General features: G+C 45.6%; 1 protein-coding gene across 2 annotated transcripts in view; it reads left to right on the top strand.

Annotated features, from left to right (window-relative positions):
* LOC122555713 (AMMECR1-like protein) overlaps positions 1-24,940 on the top strand; it is a 64,830-nt gene that overhangs the window by 16,733 nt on the left and 23,157 nt on the right. For both annotated transcript variants that reach the window (XM_043701761.2, XM_043701762.2), the window contains one exon: positions 12,569-13,070. In XM_043701761.2, coding sequence (XP_043557696.1) covers positions 12,569-13,070 — 502 coding nt within the window. The remainder of the gene's footprint in view (positions 1-12,568; positions 13,071-24,940) is intronic.

The following is a 24,940-nucleotide window of genomic DNA, read 5'->3' as shown; positions in this document are numbered from 1 at the left end:
ATGCTGGGGCTCTATGCTATTGTTCTGATTAGCTGACTGGAACTTTGCTAATTTCCCTTTAAAATAATCAAGAGGCATACTCTTGAAGCTGTTTGTTTTTCATACATTAGGATAAAATTGCAAGAGTACCAAATCTCAAAGAGGAGATCAATTTTTATACTGCACTAGAAGATGATGCAGTTTGTTAAGTGGACTCTGGTAGATGTATTGCTATGGAGAATATGCTAGGGAATAGTTGGCTGCCAATCTTGAGCAACTGACTTGACCAGTCAGTCTACTTAACTGGTTTGAGTTTGAACTGACTTAGCTTTATTGTCACAGAATCAAAGTATGCCGCTGGAAAAGCACAGCGGGTCAGGCAGCATTCGAGGAGCAGGAGAATCAACGTTTCGGGCATAAGCCCTTCATCAGGAATGTGTGTGTGGGGTGGGGAGTTGCTGAGCGGTAAGTACAAGTGTGGGGTGGAGGGGAAGGTGATAGATAGATAGCTAGATGCAAGAGGATGTTAATAGTGATAGGTTGGAGGGGAGAATGGAGCAAATAGGTGGAAAGGAAGATGGATTGGTGGGACAGTTCAAGAGGGCTCAGCCTCTCCGCTCCACCCTCACCTCTGTCTTATCACTATCATTCCCCTATTGCATCTACATATTGCCTTCCCCTCACCCCCAACCCTCACCCTAGTATTTATCTCTCAGCACTCCCCCCAATTCCTGATGAAGGGCTTATGCCCAAAACATCGATTCTCATGCTCCTTGGATGCTGTCTGACCTGCTGTGCTTTTCCAGCACCACACTTTTCGACTTTGATACTCCAGCATCTGCAGCCCTCACTTTCTGTCTTTATTGTCGCACACAATGGCTTACAATTGCCATTCGGTTTAGCCAAAAGCTTGACAGTTAACTGTTTTCTGGTGCACTCACCATGGCAATTCCTCAACCAGGGTCCACTTGCCAACCAAAGAATATCCAATCTATATAGTATAAATTGTTGTTCCCTGTTGAGATTTAATATTCTTGTGTTTTTGTGCTGATACCTACATGACAGCATTTCTTTTCCAGGAAAAACTCAAATTCTGTACTGTGAAGTAGCAGTTTAAAATAGTCAGTTCAGACTGCTTCTACCGTTAAAAACATTTTTTGATTTGATTTAAATGTATCATTTTTGTGGAAGAGCACTTTCAACTTGCAGAAGATTTTCCTGTGTCAATGTCACATTCACAGGTAGTATCTAATTGTCATAAACTCTTTTCAGAAGGGAACACAACAAATTGGAAAAAGAATTGAAAGTTTAAATTTGATCTACCACTGAGTGAAGTTGAGATGACTGGCAAAATGATCTGCTTACCCGGCTGCAAAAATGTCTGAAACCCTGATCAGTCCCATTAGCAATGACTGTAGCTTGTGATTAACCCCATCAGAGCCCAGTGCAAACTGTTTGGATTATCCCTGTGAGAATATAGTGTCTGGCTGGTGATTATCCCCCACGGAATAGAGTGCATATCCTGCGATTATTCCCCCATCAGAATATAGTATATAGCATGTGATTATCCCCCCCCATTTGAATACAGTATCCAACCTGTGATTATCTCCTCCCACCCCTATCAGAATATACTATAGAGCCTACAATCACCCCCATTTGAATGTAGCCTGTAATTATCCTCCATTATAATAAAGTATATAACCTCTTATCCTCTATCGGAAGATAGTGTATAGCCTGTGTTTAACCCCACTGGAATCCAGCAGAAAGCATATCGTTAACACTATTGGAATCCAGTGCGTACATATCCCAAGATTAACCCCATCATGATCCTGTACATATGTCGTCTGGTTAATCCTATCAGAATTCAGTGCCTACATAGTCTGTGACTAACCCCATGAGAATCCCATGCACAGCCTGTTATGCTGCCCCCTGCGTCGTTTAAATTGTTCCTCAAATCCTTTAACCTAATAATCCTTCACGTGACAGAACGTCAGTTTTTGTCTGATAACACTCCTATGAAGAAGCTCTGTATGTACTGCACGATGCACAAAGTCCGTAATTAGCTTCAGCATAATCCAATGCACAACAGTATCATTGAATTGTTACAGCACAGGAGATGGTGGGTATTTGGGTCTGTTGTCAGTGTCAGATCTGTGCAAGAGCAGCTCAAATTGTCTTGTTCTGTTGCCTTTTCCCTGTAGCCCAGCAAATCCTTCCTCAGCTGCTTATCCAAATCATTTTTGTCAACCCTGATTTGAATCTGCTTCCACCAACCTTTCAGATAATGTCTTAAATAGAAATAAAAATGTTTTACCTCATCCTGCCCATGGTTCTTTTGCCAATCATTAATCTTATGCATCCAAATGTAGGTCATTAATATATTTTTAAAAAAGGCATTGATCCTCAAATCAATCTGTGGAGGTACCATTGTATAACTTCCTCTAATTGTGACCTTGTTTGGTGTCATTTAGCCAAATTTGCATCCATGCTGCCACAAGTTCCTTTCATTCCACAAGCTTCAACTTTATAATTTTGTGCCACTTCATCCATTCCAGTCTGGGAATTCATGTACACTACCTCAACTGCATTACTCTCATCAACAGGATGCATTGATTAGGAAAAATACATTGGTAGCTCATAGGATATACATCCTTGTGTAATGGTATCACTACTGTTTCTTTATGTCCTTGCCATCTCCAAGGCACTTTGTATCACTGGTGCTATAATGTTCTCCTCCTCGTCCTTTATTTCATTTCTTTTCCGCGGCATCTTGTATTTAGAAATATTTAGTGCCCATTCCTGCTCTTTATAGAGTCACGTCTGCATGGTGTTGCAGACATCACATTCCCATGTGGCGAACTATACCTGCAGTTTGCAATGATTCTGTATGCGTTTCCACACATACATTGTAAAGCTAAATTGGATTTCATTGCATTGCTACTCATTCTGAGCCCACGTGTTACCTTCCATTCTTATTCTGGTGCTATCTGTGTTTCCCAAACCTTGTGTATGTCATCTCTGCTTTCTTTTATACTGCATCTCGGCTCCTATCCTCTGCTAAGTTAGTTTAAACCCTTTCCACAGCATTAGCAAACTGTTCCGCCATAATATTGATTCCATTCTGCTGAATTCTTCTGTCCTGTACAGACCTTCGTCACCCCAGACCCAGTCCCAATGTCCCAGAAACCCATCTTTGCACCACATTCACCCCCCGCCCCCCCCCCCCCCCCCTCCCCCACCCCATGCATTCATCCAATGTATCCTTGTATTTCTGTACTCATGTTTGGTGACACAGAGTGTAAATCTGGATGTTATTGCTTTTGAGACACCACCAGTGTCTCGCTAAAGATTGACTGGAGGGCTGCACCTATTTTTACACCCAAGTTGTTACTGATATGAGCTGCGACGTTGGCTGCTCACAAGCCCAAAGTGCTCTGCAACCAAGCCACCTGGCTTCAGGAATGCAACATGTCTTCCTGTGATCACTTTTGCAGGTGCAGGAAAGTCGGACTCCTCAAAGTATTGAATACCCAATTATTTTCTTTCTCAAGCTTCCTCTTGGTCCCTTGCACAGTTGAGCTTGTTGTGAACGTGGTGCTGGGTGCACTCTCCAGAGGAACTTTCAATCCCATTCGTATCCAGAGTTGAGTACTGGATGGAGAGCAGCATGCAGTTAGGAGATTTGTGCATTATTTCCCTATTCCTTCTCCCCTGCTTGTGACAGCCTAACTCCCCTCTACCTGGACATTCACAAGAAACAGAGTGGTCACATCTGTAGCAATATTGTATCCTTGTATATCTCAGCCTCATGGATGCAATGCAATGAATTCAGCTTCTGAAACTTAGAAGGTTTCATCCTTAAACTGGTGATATTTCCTGCACACTTGGTTGTTCAGGCATTGAGAAACATCCTGGAGTTCCAACATGGCACAAGATATGCATTTCACAAGACTGAAATGTCCTGCCATTTCTCATTAGACAAAATAAATTTAATAGAAATGAACTATAGATATAACCTGATAATACACCTTCGTATTGTCTGCTATGTATTGTGTAATTAAATCTCAATATCTTTGTGTACACCGACAATTTTATTGCAGTATAATCTGGTATACAGTCTTATTTATATCTGTGAATAACTTGATACACAGTCTAATTATACATCTGCATAATGCAGTACATAGCCAGCGATTATGTTGCAGTATAATTTGGTACACAGCCTCTGCTGACCCCTCCACATAATCTGACACACTGCTTGTAATGATCGCTGTGTATAAATCGGTACACGATCTGGGCGTTTAATCCAGTGCACTGCCTGCAGTGAACCTTGCGTTTAATCCAGTGCACTGCCTGCAGTGAACCTTGCGTTTAATCCAGTGCACTGCCTGCAGTGAACCTTCTGTATAATCCAGTGCACTGCCTGCAGTGAGCCTTCTGTTTAATCAAGTGCACTGCCTGCAGTGAACCTTCTGTATAATCCAGTGCACAGCCTGCAGTGAGCCTTGCGTTTAATCCAGTGCACTGCCTGCAGTGAGCCTTCTGTATAATCCAGTGCACTGCCTGCAGTGAACCTTCTGTATAATCCAGTGCACTGCCTGCAGTGAACCTTGCGTTTAATCCAGGGCACTGCCTGCAGTGAGCCTTGCGTTTAATCCAGTGCACTGCCTGCAGTGAGCCTTGCGTTTAATCCAGTGCACTGCCTGCAGTGAGCCTTGCGTTTAATCCAGTGCACTGCCTGCAGTCAGCCTTGCGTTTAATCCAGTGCACTGCCTGCAGTCAGCCTTGCGTTTAATCCAGTGCACTGCCTGCAGTCAGCCTTGCGTTTAATCCAGTGCACTGCCTGCAGTCAGCCTTCTGTTTAATCCAGTGCACTGCCTGCAGTCAGCCTTCTGTTTAATCCAGTGCACTGCCTGCAGTCAGCCTTCTGTTTAATCCAGTGCACTGCCTGCAGTGAGCCTTGCGTTTAATCCAGTGCACTGCCTGCAGTGAGCCTTGCGTTTAATCCAGTGCACTGCCTGCAGTGAGCCTTGCGTTTAATCCAGTGCACTGCCTGCAGTGAGCCTTGCGTTTAATCCAGTGCACTGCCTGCAGTCAGCCTTGCGTTTAATCCAGTGCACTGCCTGCAGTCAGCCTTGCGTTTAATCCAGTGCACTGCCTGCAGTCAGCCTTGCGTTTAATCCAGTGCACTGCCTGCAGTCAGCCTTCTGTTTAATCCAGTGCACTGCCTGCAGTCAGCCTTCTGTTTAATCCAGTGCACTGCCTGCAGTCAGCCTTGCGTTTAATCCAGTGCACTGCCTGCAGTGTGCCTTGCGTTTAATCCAGTGCACTGCCTGCAGTCAGCCTTCTGTATAATCCAGTGCACTGCCTGCAGTGCACCTTGCGTATAATCCAGTGCACTGCCTGCAGTGCACCTTCTGTTTAATCCAGTGCACTGCCTGCAGTGATCCTTCTGTTTAATCCAGTGCACTGCCTGCAGTGAACCTTGCGTTTAATCCAGTGCACTGCCTGCAGTGCACCTTCTGTATAATCCAGTGCACTGCCTGCAGTGCACCTTCTGTATAATCCAGTGCACTGCCTGCAGTGCGCCTTCTGTATAATCCAGTGCACTGCCTGCAGTGAGCCTTCTGTATAATCCAGTGCACTGCCTGCAGTGCGCCTTCTGTATAATCCAGTGCACTGCCTGCAGTGCGCCTTCTGTATAATCCAGTGCACTGCCTGCAGTGCGCCTTCTGTATAATCCAGTGCACTGCCTGCAGTGCGCCTTCTGTATAATCCAGTGCACTGCCTGCAGTGCGCCTTCTGTATAATCCAGTGCACTGCCTGCAGCGAGCCTTCTGTATAATCCAGTGCACTGCCTGCAGCGAGCCTTGCGTTTAATCCAGTGCACTGCCTGCAGTGCACCTTCTGTATAATCCAGTGCACTGCCTGCAGTGCACCTTCTGTTTAATCCAGTGCACTGCCTGCAGTGAACCTTCTGTATAATCCAGTGCACTGCCTGCAGTGAACCTTCTGTATAATCCAGTGCACTGCCTGCAGTGAACCTTCTGTTTAATCCAGTGCACTGCCTGCAGTCAGCCTTCTGTTTAATCCAGTGCACTGCCTGCAGTGAGCCTTGCGTTTAATCCAGTGCACTGCCTGCAGTGAGCCTTGCGTTTAATCCAGTGCACTGCCTGCAGTCAGCCTTCTGTATAATCCAGTGCACTGCCTGCAGTGAGCCTTGCGTTTAATCCAGTGCACTGCCTGCAGTCAGCCTTGCGTTTAATCCAGTGCACTGCCTGCAGTCAGCCTTGCGTTTAATCCAGTGCACTGTCTGCAGTCAGCCTTCTGTTTAATCCAGTGCACTGCCTGCAGTCAGCCTTCTGTTTAATCCAGTGCACTGCCTGCAGTCAGCCTTCTGTTTAATCCAGTGCACTGCCTGCAGTCAGCCTTGCGTTTAATCCAGTGCACTGCCTGCAGTGTGCCTTGCGTTTAATCCAGTGCACTGCCTGCAGTGAGCCTTCTGTATAATCCAGTGCACTGCCTGCAGTGCACCTTGCGTATAATCCAGTGCACTGCCTGCAGTGCACCTTCTGTATAATCCAGTGCACTGCCTGCAGTGAACCTTGCGTTTAATCCAGTGCATTGCCTGCAGTGAACCTTGCGTTTAATCCAGTGCACTGCCTGCAGTGAGCCTTCTGTATAATCCAGTGCGCTGCCTGCAGTGCACCTTGCGTATAATCCAGTGCACTGCCTGCAGTGAACCTTGCGTTTAATCCAGTGCACTGCCTGCAGTGAACCTTCTGTTTAATCCAGTGCACTGCCTGCAGTGAACCTTCTGTTTAATCCAGTGCACTGCAAGCAGTGAACCTTCTGTTTAATCCAGTGCACTGCCTGCAGTGAAGCTTCAGTATAAACCAGTGCACTGCCTGCAGTGAGCCTTCTGTATAATCCAGTGCACTGCCTGCAGTGAACCTTCTGTATAATCCCGTGCACTGCCTGCAGTGAACCTTGCGTTTAATCCAGGGCACTGCCTGCAGTGAGCCTTGCGTTTAATCCAGGGCACTGCCTGCAGTGAGCCTTGCGTTTAATCCAGGGCACTGCCTGCAGTGAGCCTTGCGTTTAATCCAGGGCACTGCCTGCAGTGAGCCTTGCGTTTAATCCAGTGCACTGCCTGCAGTGAGCCTTGCGTTTAATCCAGTGCACTGCCTGCAGTGAACCTTGCGTTTAATCCAGTGCACTGCCTGCAGTGAACCTTCTGTATAATCCAGTGCACTGCCTGCAGTGAACCTTCTGTATAATCCAGTGCACTGCCTGCAGTGAACCTTCTGTATAATCCAGTGCACTGCCTGCAGTGAACCTTGCGTTTAATCCAGTGCACTGCCTGCAGTGAGCCTTGCGTATAATCCAGTGCACTGCCTGCAGTGAGCCTTGCGTATAATCCAGTGCACTGCCTGCAGTGAGCCTTCTGTATAATCCAGTGCACTGTCTGCAGTGAGCCTTGCGTTTAATCCAGTGCACTGCCTGCAGTGCGCCTTCTGTATAATCCAGTGCACTGCCTGCAGTGAACCTTCTGTTTAATCCAGTGCACTGCCTGCAGTGAACCTTCTGTTTAATCCAGTGCACTGCCTGCAGTGAACCTTCTGTATAATCCAGTGCACTGCCTGCAGTGAGCCTTCTGTATAATCCAGTGCACTGCCTGCAGTGAGCCTTCTGTATAATCCAGTGCACTGCCTGCAGTGAGCCTTCTGTTTAATCCAGTGCACTGCCTGCAGTGAACCTAGTGTATAATCCAGTGCACTGCCTGCAGTGAGCCTTCTGTTTAATCCAGTGCACTGCCTGCAGTGAGCCTTGCGTATAATCCAGTGCACTGCCTGCAGTGAGCCTTGCGTATAATCCAGTGCACTGCCTGCAGTGAGCCTTGCGTATAATCCAGTGCACTGCCTGCAGTGAGCCTTGCGTATAATCCAGTGCACTGCCTGCAGTGAGCCTTGCGTTTAATCCAGTGCACTGCCTGCAGTGCGCCTTCTGTATAATCCAGTGCACTGCCTGCAGTGAACCTTCTGTTTAATCCAGTGCACTGCCTGCAGTGAACCTTCTGTTTAATCCAGTGCACTGCCTGCAGTGAACCTTCTGTTTAATCCAGTGCACTGCCTGCAGTGAGCCTTCTGTATAATCCAGTGCACTGCCTGCAGTGAGCCTTGCGTTTAATCCAGTGCACTGCCTGCAGTGAGCCTTGCGTTTAATCCAGTGCACTGCCTGCAGTGAGCCTTGCGTTTAATCCAGTGCACTGCCTGCAGTGAGCCTTGCGTTTAATCCAGTGCACTGCCTGCAGTGAGCCTTGCGTTTAATCCAGTGCACTGCCTGCAGTGCGCCTTCTGTATAATCCAGTGCACTGCCTGCAGTGAGCCTTGCGTTTAATCCAGTGCACTGCCTGCAGTGCACCTTCTGTATAATCCAGTGCACTGCCTGCAGTGAGCCTTGCGTTTAATCCAGTGCACTGCCTGCAGTGAGCCTTGCGTTTAATCCAGTGCACTGCCTGCAGTGCACCTTCTGTATAATCCAGTGCACTGCCTGCAGTGCACCTTCTGTATAATCCAGTGCACTGCCTGCAGTGAGCCTTGCGTATGATCCAGTGCACTGCCTGCAGTGAGCCTTGCGTATGATCCAGTGCACTGCCTGCAGTGAGCCTTGCGTATGATCCAGTGCACTGCCTGCAGTGAGCCTTGCGTATGATCCAGTGCACTGCCTGCAGTGAGCCTTGCGTATGATCCAGTGCACTGCCTGCAGTGAGCCTTGCGTTTAATCCAGTGCACTGCCTGCAGTGAGCCTTCTGTATAATCCAGTGCACTGCCTGCAGTGAGCCTTCTGTATAATCCAGTGCACTGCCTGCAGTGAGCCTTGCGTTTAATCCAGTGCACTGCCTGCAGTGAGCCTTGCGTTTAATCCAGTGCACTGCCTGCAGTGCACCTTCTGTATAATCCAGTGCACTGCCTGCAGTGAGCCTTGCGTATGATCCAGTGCACTGCCTGCAGTGAGCCTTGCGTATGATCCAGTGCACTGCCTGCAGTGAGCCTTGCGTATAATCCAGTGCACTGCCTGCAGTGAGCCTTGCGTATAATCCAGTGCACTGCCTGCAGTGAGCCTTGCGTATAATCCAGTGCACTGCCTGCAGTGAGCCTTGCGTATAATCCAGTGCACTGCCTGCAGTGAGCCTTGCGTATAATCCAGTGCACTGCCTGCAGTGAACCTTGCGTATAATCCAGTGCACTGCCTGCAGTGAACCTTGCGTATAATCCAGTGCACTGCCTGCAGTGCGTCTTCTGTATAATCCAGTGCACTGCCTGCAGTGCGTCTTCTGTATAATCCAGTGCACTGCCTGCAGTGCGTCTTCTGTATAATCCAGTGCACTGCCTGCAGTGAGTCTTCTGTATAATCCAGTGCACTGCCTGCAGTGAACCTTGCGTTTAATCCAGTGCACTGCCTGCAGTGAGCCTTCTGTATAATCCAGTGCACTGCCTGCAGTGAACCTTGCGTTTAATCCAGTGCACTGCCTGCAGTGAGCCTTCTGTATAATCCAGTGCACTGCCTGCAGTGAACCTTGCGTTTAATCCAGTGCACTGCCTGCAGTGAACCTTCTGTATAATCCAGTGCACTGCCTGCAGTGAACCTTGCGTTTAATCCAGTGCACTGCCTGCAGTGAGCCTTGCATGTAGTCCAGTACACTCCAGTATCATTTATTATATTGCCTGTAGTTACCCCTCTGAAAAATCTGGTACACGTCCTTTGTAATTACAGCTCCATGTAATCCACTATTGATCCTATAATTTCACTGCAGTATAATCTGACATTCAGCCTTTAATTACACTGCAGTATAATCCTGCAATTACATTACATTATTATCTAGTATGGAACCTGTAATTATGGCATGATGGGTCAGGAATACTTTGTGTAACATTATAAACTGATTAGGTTGAATGACACTCTCGGAGTTTCAGTTCGTATGTCATATAGGTTATAATGTCAGGTCTGATTCCTATTTTGACTTAATTCACATGGTGTACTTGTATTGATTTAATTTCTAGTATTTGGGAAGTGACTGGTGGCTCTAAGTATATAAAACTGTCTACTGTATATTTCTATATAATCTAGTATTGAAGCCAAGGATTTAGTTTTTTTTATTAAAATCTAATTAAGGTCAGATCTTGCTTGACATTGCTTTGGGTCTGACCATTTGTCTTCCAGATACTTTCTCTTTGTTCTGGTAATGCAGGAATTGATTCCAAATCAAACCGTTTAATTAAGAAGCATCTCCTTTTATATTCTGTTATGTCAACATGGGTGTTGAAAATATAAACATACAAAACCAGATTGTTTTAATTTGTTCGTACATTGAAATCCCTTGTTAGGCCAGTATCTATAGCCTGTTCCTCATTGTCCAAAGGGCAGTTAAGAATCAACCATGCTACTGGGTCGGGGCTTGCATACAGGCCTGATCAGGTAAGGATAGCAGATCTCCTTTCCTAAAGGAAGTTAGTCAAATTGATTGGCAATTCTAATTTTCAAAACAGTAATTACATAATGCCTCTGAATTTACCGTTTTAGTCCAGTTTTTTTTTAACAACTGAATTCAGATTTCACTATATGCTACGGTTGGATTTGAACCCGTGTCCCCAGAATCTTCAGCTGGAGTTCTGGATTTCTTCTGTTGTTGAGGCCAAACTTTCTTGATTTGTTTTCTGATTTCACTATGCTGCTATTGGGCTTAGGTTTTGTCAAGGTGTAGCGCTCAGATTATTGAAGAATGCTGCCAGGCTTGGGGAGAATTTGATTGTTTTTTTTTACCTTTGTTTTTTTTCTTAAAACGGTTCATCATTTCACCTGAAACGTTTAGCCTGTTTGCCATTATCAATACAATACCAAGAGGTTTTAATTATTGAGATGCTGTTGTAATGAAATTGGGGAGAAATGCTGTTAATTATGGTTGACATGATGACTATTAGAAACGTTTCCAAAAGGGGATGACAGTGACGTAGCTTGGAAATAACCTGATGAGGTCAGCTGAATGATGCTGGACCCAGTGCTGGTGTTTGATACAGTGTGGCTGTGCGGCATCTAGATAGTGTAGTGTACAGTGCTTTTACCTGATGTTGGGTGGCATGATTCTGAATTGTGTGAATAGTGCTGTGACTGAGTAGCACTGTTGGGTGTGTTGTTATGTAGCGCTGCTATGGCTGTTATAAATGGGTTGATGCTGATTGGGTGAATTGCTGTTTGGAGTCACAGATAATAAATCAAAGGTTCTCATTGTATTTCTTCATTCAGCACTACATTACAATTCAATATTTGCACTTGAGATATTTAGGTCATTGTACATTCTTGCAATGCCCTGACACTCTTGTTGAATGGCAATGCTTGGGCAGATGTAAGTGGTTTGGTTGTGTTTCGCATGAGGGGAGTGGCACGGCAATAAGTCATAGAAATGTACAGCACACAAACAGACCCTTCAATCCAACTTGTCCATGCTGACTAGATATCCCAACACAAACTAGTCCCACCCGACAGCACCTGGCCCATATCCCTCCAAACCCTTCCTATTCATGTACCCATCCAGATGCCTTTTAAATGTAATTGTACCGGCCTCCACCACTTCCTCTGGCAGCTCATTCCACAGACACACACCCCACCCTCCGTGTAAAACAAAAAGTTGCCCCTTAGGCCCCTTTTAAATCTTTTCCCCCTCACCTTAAAACTATGCCCTCTACTTTTGGACTCCCTACTCTTGTGAAAAGATCTTGAGGGGCATGGATTGGGTGAATAGTCATGTTTTTATAAACTTCTATATGGTCACCCCTCAATCTTTTTCACATCACCTTCCGATCTATTGTTGGTCTGGCATGGGCTTACATGTTAACGGAGTGTTGGGTGGCAAGCCATGCCAATGGGATTTCACTTGACACCAACAGACTGTCAACATTATGCTAAGAAATTTGGAGAGCTAACCTATTACCATAAATCCAGAGGGTTGTCCAAGGTTGAGACTAATGGCTTTGGGCTGATTGGGATTCAGCAAAGGACTGTTCTGGAAGTCTTTACTTTTCTCTTGGAATCCAGTCTACTGGTAGGATCATTTGCTTTCCTGGGGCACCTGGATATTGATGGAATTGGAGGAGGTGTGTAAACACTGATCCATTGACCCCATCCCCCATTTAGGACATCAGCACTAGAACTACTTATAAAACTGACCAACTGAATTCACTTAAAATACCTATGATTACTGTTCTCTGTTCATTGATCCAAACTGTTTCCACCAGAACTGAAGATGAATTGTAACTTCTGCATAGCCTATAAAAATATTTTCTCGAACCAACCCAAGATCAGAAGGATAGAATCTGACTGCATTCCTGGGTAATTTGTCATAGTTGATCTGCTTTGGTATGAAGTGTTTGCATTTTAGTGGTGGTGGGGGTAAGGGAAATTCTTAGTTTTACCCTGTGATTACTTCTGAATAATGTGTTGTGCATTTGTTTAATGCTCATACTGTGAGAATGAACAATTAGTGTGTTATCTCAGTTCATGTCATGTTTCTAATTGTTGGACCTTCTCTTGTCAGGCTGCCGTGCTGACACTGTGTTACAGAGGAGGATGGGAAAGAGGCGGTGCCTTCAAGTGGAGCCAACGCTCGAGCAGAAGATAGCAGCGGGCTGCTGTGGAGTGAAGAAGCCCAAGTTATCGGGCAGCAATGTGCACAACCAGCTGAACCACCCTGGCACGGGCCTAGGCTGTGGCTCGGTGCCTGGCCTGCAGTCTGGAACAGCCCTGGGGAATCACCACAACCACAGCCAGAACCACAACTACAGCCAGAACCATTGCGAGAGGAACAACCGGGAGAGCAATGGGAACCTGAACTCCTTGAACTCTGCACTCAGCCCTGTGACTGGGCTGACCACAGTGGGAAACCGTCCGAACGGAACTGGGCTCAGTGGAACCAGTGGAGTGAATGTGAGGAACTTGGTGGTGACCGCAGAGATGTGCTGCTACTGCTTTGATGTGTTGTACTGTCATCTGTACGGATTCCCACTGCCCCGATCACCCAGGTTCACCAATGACCCATAGTGAGTACTGCAGGATAAGGATAGTCGCTATACTACTCAATGTAGAGAGGAGCAAACACTTCCCCATTGATGCTTCCCACTTAGGGACATTAGTGAAGCATGAGGGTAAGTCCCCTCGTCAAATAAACAAGATTCTTCTTCTCTGGGTGATTAGGGTGTGTTGGGGTAGATTAATGCTACATACCTCCTGGGTGTATTAGTGAGCTGTGTTTCTCTGACTTCCCATAGAAGGAGTGCTGATCTCAGCCATAATGCCGTGGGGATGGTCGGGAGAAGTGGCTGCGAGTTAGTCCCCTGCTTACCTGACAGCTCCTGGCAGCCGGTTCGATTGCAGTACTGTATTGTCAGTAACCTGAGTGCAAAATATTTAGCCACTCCTTTCAGCTAAGGGATGCTTGCTGATTTGTTTAGACTCTGTCCAGCAAGCCGTGCCAGAACCATTTGGCTGCAAGTGTAGTCACCATTGCTGAAGTCATTTGGATGCAGTTCAGTAATCAGCACTGCTATTGCGTAAGTGCTCTTCAGATCGGCACAGAGGCTGTTTCAAAGCTGGGCGGTGACCTGTGCCAAGGCTTTTTAGATGCAATGTGCTACTTGTACCATTTAGACACTGTGCAGGATTTCACTCCTATGCTTTAATGAGCTCCTGGGCTGCATCCTACCACCAAGCATTCGCAGGTTAGGGAGCTTGGGCTGCTTTCTTGTTTCCCAGCAGGTGGCCTAATAACTGTATGTTGGAAGCATGGAGCATGGTTTCCTTCATAGCTTTTGCAGTTGGAATAGGAAGCACATTTGGTTTAAAGCAAAAGAGATGCTGCTGCCGTATTTCTGAGACTTGGCTTGAATTTCAGTCCAGACTGACCAGACACGAGTCTCCTCTTTGTCCTTGATAACGATGCTAAGGTGGGTTTGTCACTGGCCTTTCATAGTTCAACTTGGCTAACTGTAAAATGGTGTTTATTGAAACAAGGTCACGTGACACAAACTCTGTAGATTGCACATGAGCTGTTGAAGTGGGAGAAAGACTAAAGACAGTGTCAATGATCTGCCAAAGACTTTCAGCCCAATGCTGCTGTGGTCTAAATCAGATAGATGAAATGTTGGTTGATTAAACTCAGGGCAGGGAATTTAATAGGAATGTGAAGAACTTGAAAAGATGAGCTCCTAACATTTGAAAAATGATTGGGCATAAGAATTGCCAGACACATGGCTTGCATTTACACAGTACTTTTCACAATTCGAGTATTTCATGACACTTTAGCTGTATAATCACTGTTGTAAAAATGCAGTTCCACAAATAATAATTGGATCAACAATCAATGAATGTACGGGATTGTTCAGATCCATCTGAGTGAGCTGCTTCAATGTTTCCCCTGAGATCATGACAATGTAGCACTCTCTCGGTGCACTGAGTAAGCAGAGTTAATTGCCGATGCAAATCTTAGTGGGGCTTGAACCCTCAAACCTCTGAGCGAGACAGGAGTGCTATCATTGAGTCGCACAAATAGTTTCGACTCGTGTCTGAGTTGTATTTTGGGTTGACTGTGATGCAGAAGGTAAAAGTTCAGACTCCCCATGTGGCATTCCTGAGCCGGTGTATATTTGGGTGATCTCACGGCAGCTGTTCTGGAGTGGGGTCTATAACACTCAGTATTGATGACTTAGTATTTTGAGACCCTGGGAAAATTTTACTGGTTTATAAAAAAAAGTTTTCCACATTGGATCCAGCCAACACCAAGCCAATTCAGTGGGAGATTGGGCCCATCCTTCACTGGCCTTTGAGAGTTGATTCCATTTTTATTATCTGTTTCAATTCACAATTTTCAAATTGTGATGGAGTAGGGCATAGGTGAGGAACATTTAAATTATTTAAGTCTTCCAGGTCAGTGTAAAGCTCAGTCAATCACGCATTCTTCCCCTCGCAGTGTTTAAAGTGGGAGTTGATTGCAGTGACTGAATTCAGAGCCTAGAGATCTGAAAGCAACAAATGCAAGGAGATGCTGCAGCGTCAACAAATGTGAGCTTTTACATTCCCAGCCACCTACCTGCTCATTGTGTCAGTGAATAGGTTCAAACAAAATGAGGTTATTTAGCGTATCTGCTTGCTGTCTGCTCCAGACACTTTGAGCAGTTCTGGCAATGTATACCTGTAATTTACTGCTGCTGTTCTTGTACTGCAACTAAAAATGGCAGGGTAAAATTGTAAAAAGATGATTGAGAAGCTGATGCCAGTCCTGTTTCTCCTCTGTCATAGAATCATAGAATCCCAACAGTGTGGAAGCAGGCTGTTTGGCCCATCGGGTTCACACCGACACGCCGATGAACATCCCACACAGACCCATCTTCCCTACCCCTGTAACCCTGCGTTGCCATGGCTATTCCACCGAGCATGCACATCCCTGGAGACTATGGGCAATCCAATCCACCGAATTTGCACATCTTTGGACTGTGGGAGGAAACCGGAACACCTGGAGGAAACCCACACAGACACGGGGAGAACGTGCAAACCCTACTTACAGTTGCTCAAGGGTGGTATTGGACCTGGGTTCCTGGTGCTGTGAGGCAGTAGTGCTAACCACTGAGCCACCATGCCGCCTTGTCTGACAATGCAAGCGTGAAGTAGTGGAAATCTGATCAAAAGGAGGAAGTTGGTTGTTGTTTTGAAATTTACCTGGGTCTCACAGGCTCAGAGGAGGCGTTGCTCACTCTCGTGTCTGGAGGTGGCACTCACTGAGCCATGACGTATTGCCTATTCCTAGTTGCCTTTGAGAAGATGGTGGTGAGCTGCTGCCTTGAACTGCTGCACTCTGCTTACTGTAGGTAGATCCATGATGCTGTCAGTGTGTGCATGCATGCGTCTGTGTTGCACTGGCTCTGCAAATGCATGTATGTCCAGAATATTACACGCTGCCTTGTGGGTTGGTTCGTTTCCTTCAGGTTTCCATCATTGAGCTCTGCTGGGCCTTCAGCCGTCTGAGATTTTCCTGCTGCGAAACTGACGTGGTTGAGCTGAGAGGTGGAGTGCCTCCTTCTATTTATCTTGTGCCCATTTGTGGCCCTCCCCCCAAAAAACAAATCTATCTCCATCCCCTCTAACTGCGAATGTGTCTGGGTCTCATCACTGGCTGAGGTATCTCACCATCTCCCTCTCCTGCAGCCCACCATTCTGTCATTCTCAGGCTCCTGACCTCACTGGGACCTGCGAGCCTTCCCATAATGAGTCCAGGCTCTCTGAGTTAGGTTTTCAACTGAAACTAAGGAAGCATTTCATGGGCTGCCAGCTTTTCCTCTTTGGGACTGCAAGGCTTGCCCGACGATGGTTGAATGCCCAATGGGACTTGAATGGCTATGAGGAGTGTTGGCGAAGAGCAAGGGGGAGACTTGGGGTTGGGAAGGTGTCATCTGGGGACCTTGCTCCCAGTGTGAGTGTAAGATTGTGTGTGTGTGAAGGGTATATCCTTTGAAGGGTGTGTGTGTGTGTGTGTGTGTGGGTAGGATTCCCTTTCCATTCTCATCCTTTCTTCCCTGAAGCTCCTATAACTCTGTTATGACAACTCCATGACTGCTGGCTTCCTTCTGCCCCGAGGTCGGTTTCCCCTTGTGCAAGCCTGGGCGGTTGAGTGTAGGTAAACTGCAAACTGGAAGTCTTTTGTCTGAGGTGTACTTTTTAGTGGTGGCTAGTGATCAGGATTGTGACTGTGGTACCATAAAAAGAGGTCCTGACAACCATTTTGCATGAGTTTGGGTAATTATGCAGACTATAAGTCTGATGTGAGCCCCTCCTGCTCCTTATCTTGACAATGCATTTACCAACTGAACCTTTTGGAAGAGGTTCAGAGTTAGATTTTGAAAATAATTAACTGTTGATTCTCTCCTATCTCTTGTAACAGGTTTGTTAGAAGTTTCACATTGTGATAAAAACAGAAAATGTGGAGATGATGTTTCAGGACAATTCTAAACCACTGTACTGATGAACAGTCACTGACCTGAAATATTGTTCATTTTCTCCATATATGCTGCCAAACCCGAGTACTTGCAGCATTTTAAATTTTAATTTTGGATTTCCAGTGTTCGCTGTTTTTGCTTTTGTTTCGCTCTTGTAGATTGACTTTAAGCAATTGAATTGTAGCTTTGAATCCTGGTTTCAGGCGAATGTGCTTCAGTCTTCTTTGCTCTACCTCTAAATCTATGTAGAGTCCTGAAAAGGCCTTCAGTATACCCTCACGGAAACTTAAAATAGTTGCTGCTCAGATGGAGGACACTCAGCCCTATTATGTTTATTCTGGCTCTCTGAAGGAGCAACTCCCCTCGTTGCACTTGCCCACTTTCTCCCTGAAACCTTGCCCATTCTACCTTTTCAGATCATCCTGTTTCCTCTAGAAAGTCTCCATTGACCCCACCTTCACCACACACTTGAGAAGCACATCCCAGATCCTATCAACTTATTGTGAAAAAAACGTTCCCCCTCATATCTCCTTAACTTCTAAATGCCATTTATCTTAAACCTGTCCCCCTTCATTTTAAGGAAAAAAGTTGTCTATGCTGTACCCACGATGCTGTATACCCCCACCACTAGGGTCAAGATTGTATAATTTAAGCATCTTGAGTTGCTATGTATGCTTTTTGAAATTCCTTCATAGAATGAGAGCATTTCTGGCATAGCCAAAGTTTGTTGCCATCCTTAACTGCTGTTGAGAAGGTCATGGTGACCTCCTCCCTTGAATGTCTTGCAGTCTGTGTGGTATATGTGTTCCCACAATGCCATTAGGAGAAACAGTTCACCATTTGGTGTGGGCGGGGGTGGGGGCATTAGGGAATCCAGTGATAGTAATGCCATTGAATATCATGGGGAGCTGGTTAGATTCTCTCTTAAGGAGTGATGTTGCCTATCAGGTGTGGTGTCTACTATTTGCTGTAGAATTTATGTTACTGGAGTTGGAGCTTGTTTTAGTCCTTTCGATGTTATTCTGGCATTGTCCACCCTGTTCTGGAATCTTCGAAGTCCTGCAAAGATACGCTATAGGGAAGTTATTTAGGTAAGTCCACAGCTGTGGGTATTGTTCCACAATTGGAACCTTCAGTAGATATTATCTCGGGTACAGTGTTGCTGGTCATTCTCATCAGTGTCCTGGGTCTCTTTCATGCCAGTCGGCCTGTTGTCTCAGCATATAACTCAGCATATAACAGTGAATGTCACTGTCTTAAAAGACTTCACAGCCAATGAAGTGCTTTGGAAGTACAGTGATTGTTGCCACGCGGATATACGGACGTTAGTTTGCCTCAATCCACCAAATGAACATGGCTACCCTGGTGAGTTTGAGGGATAACGATTGGCCAGTACACCAGGAAGAACTTCCCTATTTTTTTAATCACTCTGGTGAGTGCTAAAGAAGCAACTGTCAGGGCAGAATAGATATCGGTTTAACTTCTTGTCATTTTGTTTGAACTGAAGTGCAGTGCCAGCTTGTGGCTCTCGAGTAGAAATTAAACCACTTTGGAAGTGACAGTGCTGCCATTGAGCTAAAGCTGGCAAGGTGTCTCATTGTCTGAACAGTGGGGTAAATTGGGAGGAGCCTAAGATGGGTCATTGGGGTCACTGAAAGGTAGAAGCGTAGGAACAGTGTTCCAAATGGCACCTTGGCAACAATTAGGTAAGAATGTACTTTGGCAAATGCAGTTCCAAGTGGAAGTTCAGTGAACCCCAGTCCAGTGGTCAGGATTAGCGAATGCTTCTTCAAATGTCATGTCCAATTAACTGCTTCAACTGCTGTTTAATTGCCTCATCCTGGTCATCCTGAAGAAGGACTTATGCCCGAAACGTCGATTCTCCTGTTCCCTGGATGCTGCCTGACCTGCTGCGCCTTTCCAGCAACACATTTTCAGCTCATCCTGGTCATCCGTCTATCCGCTAGCTATATCAATCACGACTTTATCATGCTTTGCCTCACCCATGTGCACACTGCACTGTTGGGAGCCTCAAGCTGTCATCTGTCAGGTTGCACATGTTGCTAGCTATCCACCCATATCAGCCAAACATCACTGCATTGCACTCACTGAAGCCCTCTTCTCCCCCTTGAGAAGGTGGCACACTCCAAAGATAGCAGTAGCTATCTGGGTGAGGACTGCACACACCCCTCATGCTCTAACTGCCATGGAGGTGTCTATAATGGCCATTCTTTGAGCACATCCCCATTTTTGGCGATGTGCTCAATGGTGGGACTGATGTAATTGCATACAGATTCTGTCCTTAATGGTCCTCATCCCATGACCCCTTTACGATCCCAGATACAAACACACTGCATGTCTAGATTAGTGGTGGGATCAGCATATGGTGAGACGCTAGGCATATATACCCTGCAATTTGGGCAAGGTTAGTAGTGGTTCCAGCTCACTGGGCTTCTGCTGTAGTGGACCAGGGTGAAGCCTTTGCATCAAGCTGCAGCAGAATGTTGATGCACACGCACAATGAGATGTTCGGTGCATTGGGGAGCCTACTATGAAACTCTATATTAAATGTTTGGCTGCTTGGAGAAGCCAGCAGCAACTCAGCTCAGGGCTTTGTACAGACCTTAGAGGGTATCCCTTCCAGCATGGAATTGCCAGATCCATCTGCATATTTGTGCCACCATGATCCAGTGTATGATGCTGCCTCACCAACCTAGACTGCTGCTATTCATGCCTGATGAAGGGCTTTTGCCAGAAACGTCGATTCCCCTGCTCCTCGGATGTTGCTTGATCTGCTGTTTTTTTTTTCCTGCATCACACTCTCGACTACTGCTATTCATGCAGCCAATCCAGTACCCAAAGTGACTGGCAGACAGTCCAGCGATCTGTCCTTGAACAGATTACATGGTGCCTGAGGCATCACCCTAGTGCGGTGGCTCCTTTCAGTGTGAGCGTCTTGTACACTTTCAGCACAACAGCATCAATCTTCCTTCTGCCCACTCTGCCAGTGACCCTGTTGTTCTGGGTCTCGTCAACCAGCCAATAATGTAAGCCTAGAACTCCTCAAGCTTGTTTGGCAAAGGTATTGCAATCTCCTCCACTGAAAGCCACTAGCCATTCTGCAGTCACTGGCCTAGCACTGGTTGGGGGCACTATAATCAATACTAAGAGCATGTACAAGAGTGATTAGTTCTAAATTTGGGACAGAACTAATAATCGCCTGGGCAAATACCGATTAATTAAGGAAAGCCAGAAAATGTTGAGGGCAAATCACGTCTAAGTAATTGGCTTGAGATTTCTAAAAGTTGATAAGAGTAATCCATATGATGTGGCATACATTGATAAAGTGCAGCACAACAGAATTGTGAGCAAATTCAGTGCTCGTGGAATAATAGGAACAGTGGTGATATGAATCAGAAATTGAGTGAATGACAGGAATGAAAATAGTAGTGAGTGGTTGTCTTTCAGACCAGAGAGAGTTTTATCATGGAGCTCCCAAGGGGAGTGGTGTTACTACTAACCTTGCCCTTCTCTTCCTGATGTATTTAATGACTGAGACCTTGTATAGTGTACAATTTCAAAATTTGCTGATGATACAATAGTTAGAAGCCTTGTAAACCATGAGATGGATTGTATAGAATTTCTGAAGGAGATCGACAGGTAGATGTAATGCAGGGAATTGTGAACTGGTTTATTTTGGGGTGAAGAGTTCAGAGAGAAACAATGGATCTTGTGAATTAGCTCATGTACGGCTCCTATGAAGAGGCGCTCTCTTGGTAACATGGACTGTTGCCTTCCTCCTTCCCCCCTCCTCCTTGTCCTGCCTGAACCTTATCCCTGTCCACAACTTCACACTGGATAGCTTCAGCCATAGAGTAATCCAAACGGTGACTACTGGGAAACTAGGACTAACCACTGATTCTGGTTTGTAACCCACTCACACTCCTGCATCCAGTGACTACTGTGTGCAAAATGTGATGGAGACAATAACTATATGATTCAAAGATATCTGGTGCTAAGGGCTGTCATTTCATAAGAGCAATGTTAACCCTAGGGTCCCCTTAGTCTCCCAGCAGCCACTTCTGGTTTGCTGTGCGGGCTGAAACGCAGCTGGCACTGTTGAATGTCACAGAATGGGAGCATCACAATGACTCTCGCTGCCTACAGCTACACACCAGCTGTATGTTGAGGGAGTTGTATCTCTTTCCGTTCCAGTGCATGGCAACATTTTGCTTGTAAACCCATGTACATGTGGTCAACGGCACCCTCTCCAGGGGTGAGCCTACAATCTGAGCAAATGCAGTGGTGTTCAGTCTGCTGAGAGCCCTTCTTGCCTCCCCCCTTCCTCTTTTACTTGCTGATCCTGCTCTTTGTGGCATTTGCACGTTCTTCCGGTTATGCCACATTCCAAGAGGAAGGGTTATTATTCCCCTCATGTGTTGGGGAGCAGTTGGGTCTGTGAAGAAGCCTTGAAGTCAGCAGCAAAACCTTTCAGCACATACCACACAATTCCCTGTAGACTTTTCAAATGGCTCTGGATAGCACCAGCACTTTGTGAAAATAACCAAGCAACTAACCTGCTGTTGGATTCTCTTGCCGCTTCAGTGGACATGTGTTCATTACCTAATTTGGTGTCATCTCGTACACAATGTTAAATCAAGTTTTGATTTGCAGATCCCATTGCAAATGTTGTGTATTTAAGTCGCTGCTGGAGCTGTAGGGATCCTATAGGGATCTAGCTGTGTTCATATTTGTCAAGATTGCTTGGTAACAAGAGCCTTTTCGTTTTGAATCAGTCTAGGGTTTGTGCTTTCAATATAAGAAAAAAAAATCTGGAGAAAGTCAACAATCAGACAGCACTTGTGAAGAGAAACAGAATTCACGCTGCCATTTAGTGGAGTCAAGTAAATGGGCTCTCAGATTGACTTTCAGAATGTTTTGTGTCTAGGTTTGGGAATAATTGAATGATCGATAATTCCTTTAGATAGCAGGATGTGTCCTACGTGTGAATATCTGTGCGAGCTGGAGAAAGGGCATTGTCTGGAGTGTTCAGCTGCAAGATTGGCTGCACGGATGTCAAATTATTGTTTCACACTGACTTCATGATTGGCCTATTGTATAGGTATTGTTTTATCAATTTGTTCAGAGATGTTATTGTACACCTGCCTGGAGCAGGTGGGACTTGAACCCAGGCCTCCTGGCTTAGTATTAGAGCCACTACCATTACACTACAGGAGCTTTCCGCCTGCTCTGAATATTACTGGTGGATGTCTGCTGTCTGCACACTAAAGCCTGTTCCAAAGTGGCCTCTGTTAGGTTGCGTGTCCCAAGTGTCTTTATGCACCATCGATACTATTTTTGAGCTCGAAAGACTTGCAGTGCCATTCTCATCCCTTTCCTTTCGCCATAGTCTTTTTGTGCCTATCTCCAGGCCTGATAACCATTTGTGAAACAAGGCAGGCTGCCTTATTTCTCTCTCAGCGTGAGGGTTGCCTTGTGGTGTAGTGGTACAACCCTGATCTCTGAGCTAGGAGGCCTGGGTTCAAGCCCCGTTTGCTCCAGAGGCGTGTTGTAACACCTCCTGAGCAGATTGCTTGAAAAATTGTCCACTACCTCAGCATGAGGGGGGTCCTGTTTGCAAGGATCGTGTCCCAACCTCTGGGCCAGGCGAGCTTTGCTTAAACCTGGATGTGATAACACCGAGTCTAGAGTTCATGTTAGTGCCTGGGTTAATAATCCTGAGAATGAGTTCCCTCCCCAACATTGTTGTTTGAGAATTTGAATTTGCAAAATCTGGTGATAGGAAAAGTGTTCCAAAGCTGTTGGTTTGTCGTTAAAGCCCAATTGGCTCATTCTTGACCTTTAATGGAAGGAATCCTGCTGTTGGTACCTATTGGCTCTGTGTGGGAATCTGATCCCACGTCATCGTGGTCGACTCTTAACTGACCCTTTGATGTGATCCGGTCTGATTGGATCAAATCTGTGGAGCTTGGGATCCACAATAAATTTGTCCTTGTCTGGAGAATGCATTAAATTCCAAGTGAGCCCAGAGCAGCAGTCAAAGTAGATTTCATTTAATTCAATCTCTCGTCATTCTCAAAATGGGGGAAATTTGTTTTTGGTATTACCCTTCTCACAGGCTGATTTCAACTTCAAAATCTGATCACCTTCATTTCGAGCTCCCAGCAGTGGGCTGAAGATCATGCTTCACTTTATTTTACAATCTCGGTTATACGTCTGTCCCTTCATTTTCCTGTTGATTATTGCCTAGACCCTGCCACCTGACCTGTGCAGTCAGTTTAAGAGAAAAGTGTTCTACCGAATGACACTGTAGACAAAACAATACTTAGCTTCTGAACAATAACCATGTGGTACATTGCCTAGTACTGCACCTATTGTTATTTATATTGCAGTATTAGCACAACCACTCAATGTGAATATGGCTGACCCTGTATCTCAATACCATGTTCCCACTTTCCCTCCATACCCCAGATGCCTTTACGCATTTTTTAAAAAAAATGCAATTTTATTTTGGATATACTCAATGACCTGGCCTACATAGCCTTCTGTGGTAGTGAATTCACAGATTGACCTCTCTGAGAGGCCCTGAATGGCCTACTCCATATGCTGAGAGTTTCACCCCTAGTTCTAGACTCCCCAAGCAAGGAGAATATCCTCCTTGCATCTAGTCTATCTAGCTCTGTTTGAGTTTCAAATGGTTCAATCAGATCCTCTCTCATCCTGCTAAGTGACAGTGAGTATATATCCAATTGAATCAATCTCTCCTCAAATGGCAGTACTGTCATCATGGTATCGACTGAGTGAATGTTTGCTGTACTCCCAATAAGTCAAGTATATCCTCTCTTCGGTAAGGAAACTACAACTGCACTTAATAGTCCAGGAGGAGTCTTACCCATGTGCTGTTTAACTGTAGTAAGCCCTCCCTACGTCTGAGCTTGCATCCTCTTGTAATGAAGGCCAACATACCATTTGCCACCTTTATGGTTTGCTACACCTGCCTGGTAAACATTTCAGTCTTTCCACACTCTGTTACTCGAGAGTGAAAAGACAACATTCTTGAACCTATTGGGATAAAGAGATATAGTCATAGTAGTCCCAGAGGACCAATGGGCTGCTCTCTTATTTGATTGAGATGACAAGTGATAAGTTTAATCTGAGGGTTACCCTCCTCAGAGGAGGGGCCTTCATGGTAATCTCAGCCAGTGCAGGAATTGAACCAGTGCTGTTTGCATTACTCTGCATCACAAGCCAGCCAACTTGTCAACTGAGCTAGCTAACAAATTGCTGAATATTTGGTATATAGTTGATTACAGATTATCTGGTCCTTGATCAAATCTAGAATTTTTGAATGATCAATCTGGGACTGGAATATCTTAATATGGAACTTCTATCTGCTCAGTGACTGATTTCAGCAATACTTCCTTCTCAACAAAGGAGACCTGGGGATATGATTGATTTGGATTTCCAGAAGGCCTTGATGAGGAGCTGCACAGGAGTCTACCAAATAAGATTAGAGCCCATGATGTTAGGGGCAAGGTATTGGCATGGATAGACGATAGGCTGACTGGCAGAAGGAAGAGAGAGAGAGAGCGGTCTTTTTCAGGATGGCAGCCAGTAACGAGTGGAGTTCTGCAGGGGTCCAGGTTGGGTTCACAATTATTCACGTTATGCCTCCACGATCTGGACAAAGGAACTGAGGGCATTGTTGCTAAGTTTGCAGATGACTTAAAGATAATTGGAGGGACAGGTAGTGTTGAGGAAGCAGGAAGGGCCTGGCGAGGTTAGGAGTGTGGACTAAAATGGCAGATGGAATGCACTGTGGGGAAGTGTGAGGTTATGCACTTTGGTAAGAAGAATAGAGACAGAGGCTGTTTTCTAAATGGGGAAAGGCTTCAGAATTCTGA

The sequence above is a fragment of the Chiloscyllium plagiosum genome, unplaced genomic scaffold (assembly GCF_037043375.1).
Source record: "Chiloscyllium plagiosum isolate Xiang-an unplaced genomic scaffold, Cpla_swu_hap1 HiC_scaffold_13, whole genome shotgun sequence".
Classification (NCBI taxonomy): Eukaryota; Metazoa; Chordata; class Chondrichthyes; order Orectolobiformes; family Hemiscylliidae; genus Chiloscyllium; species Chiloscyllium plagiosum.
The sequence above is the reverse complement of the archived record's forward strand: the minus strand, read 5'-3'. Positions and strand labels throughout refer to the sequence as shown.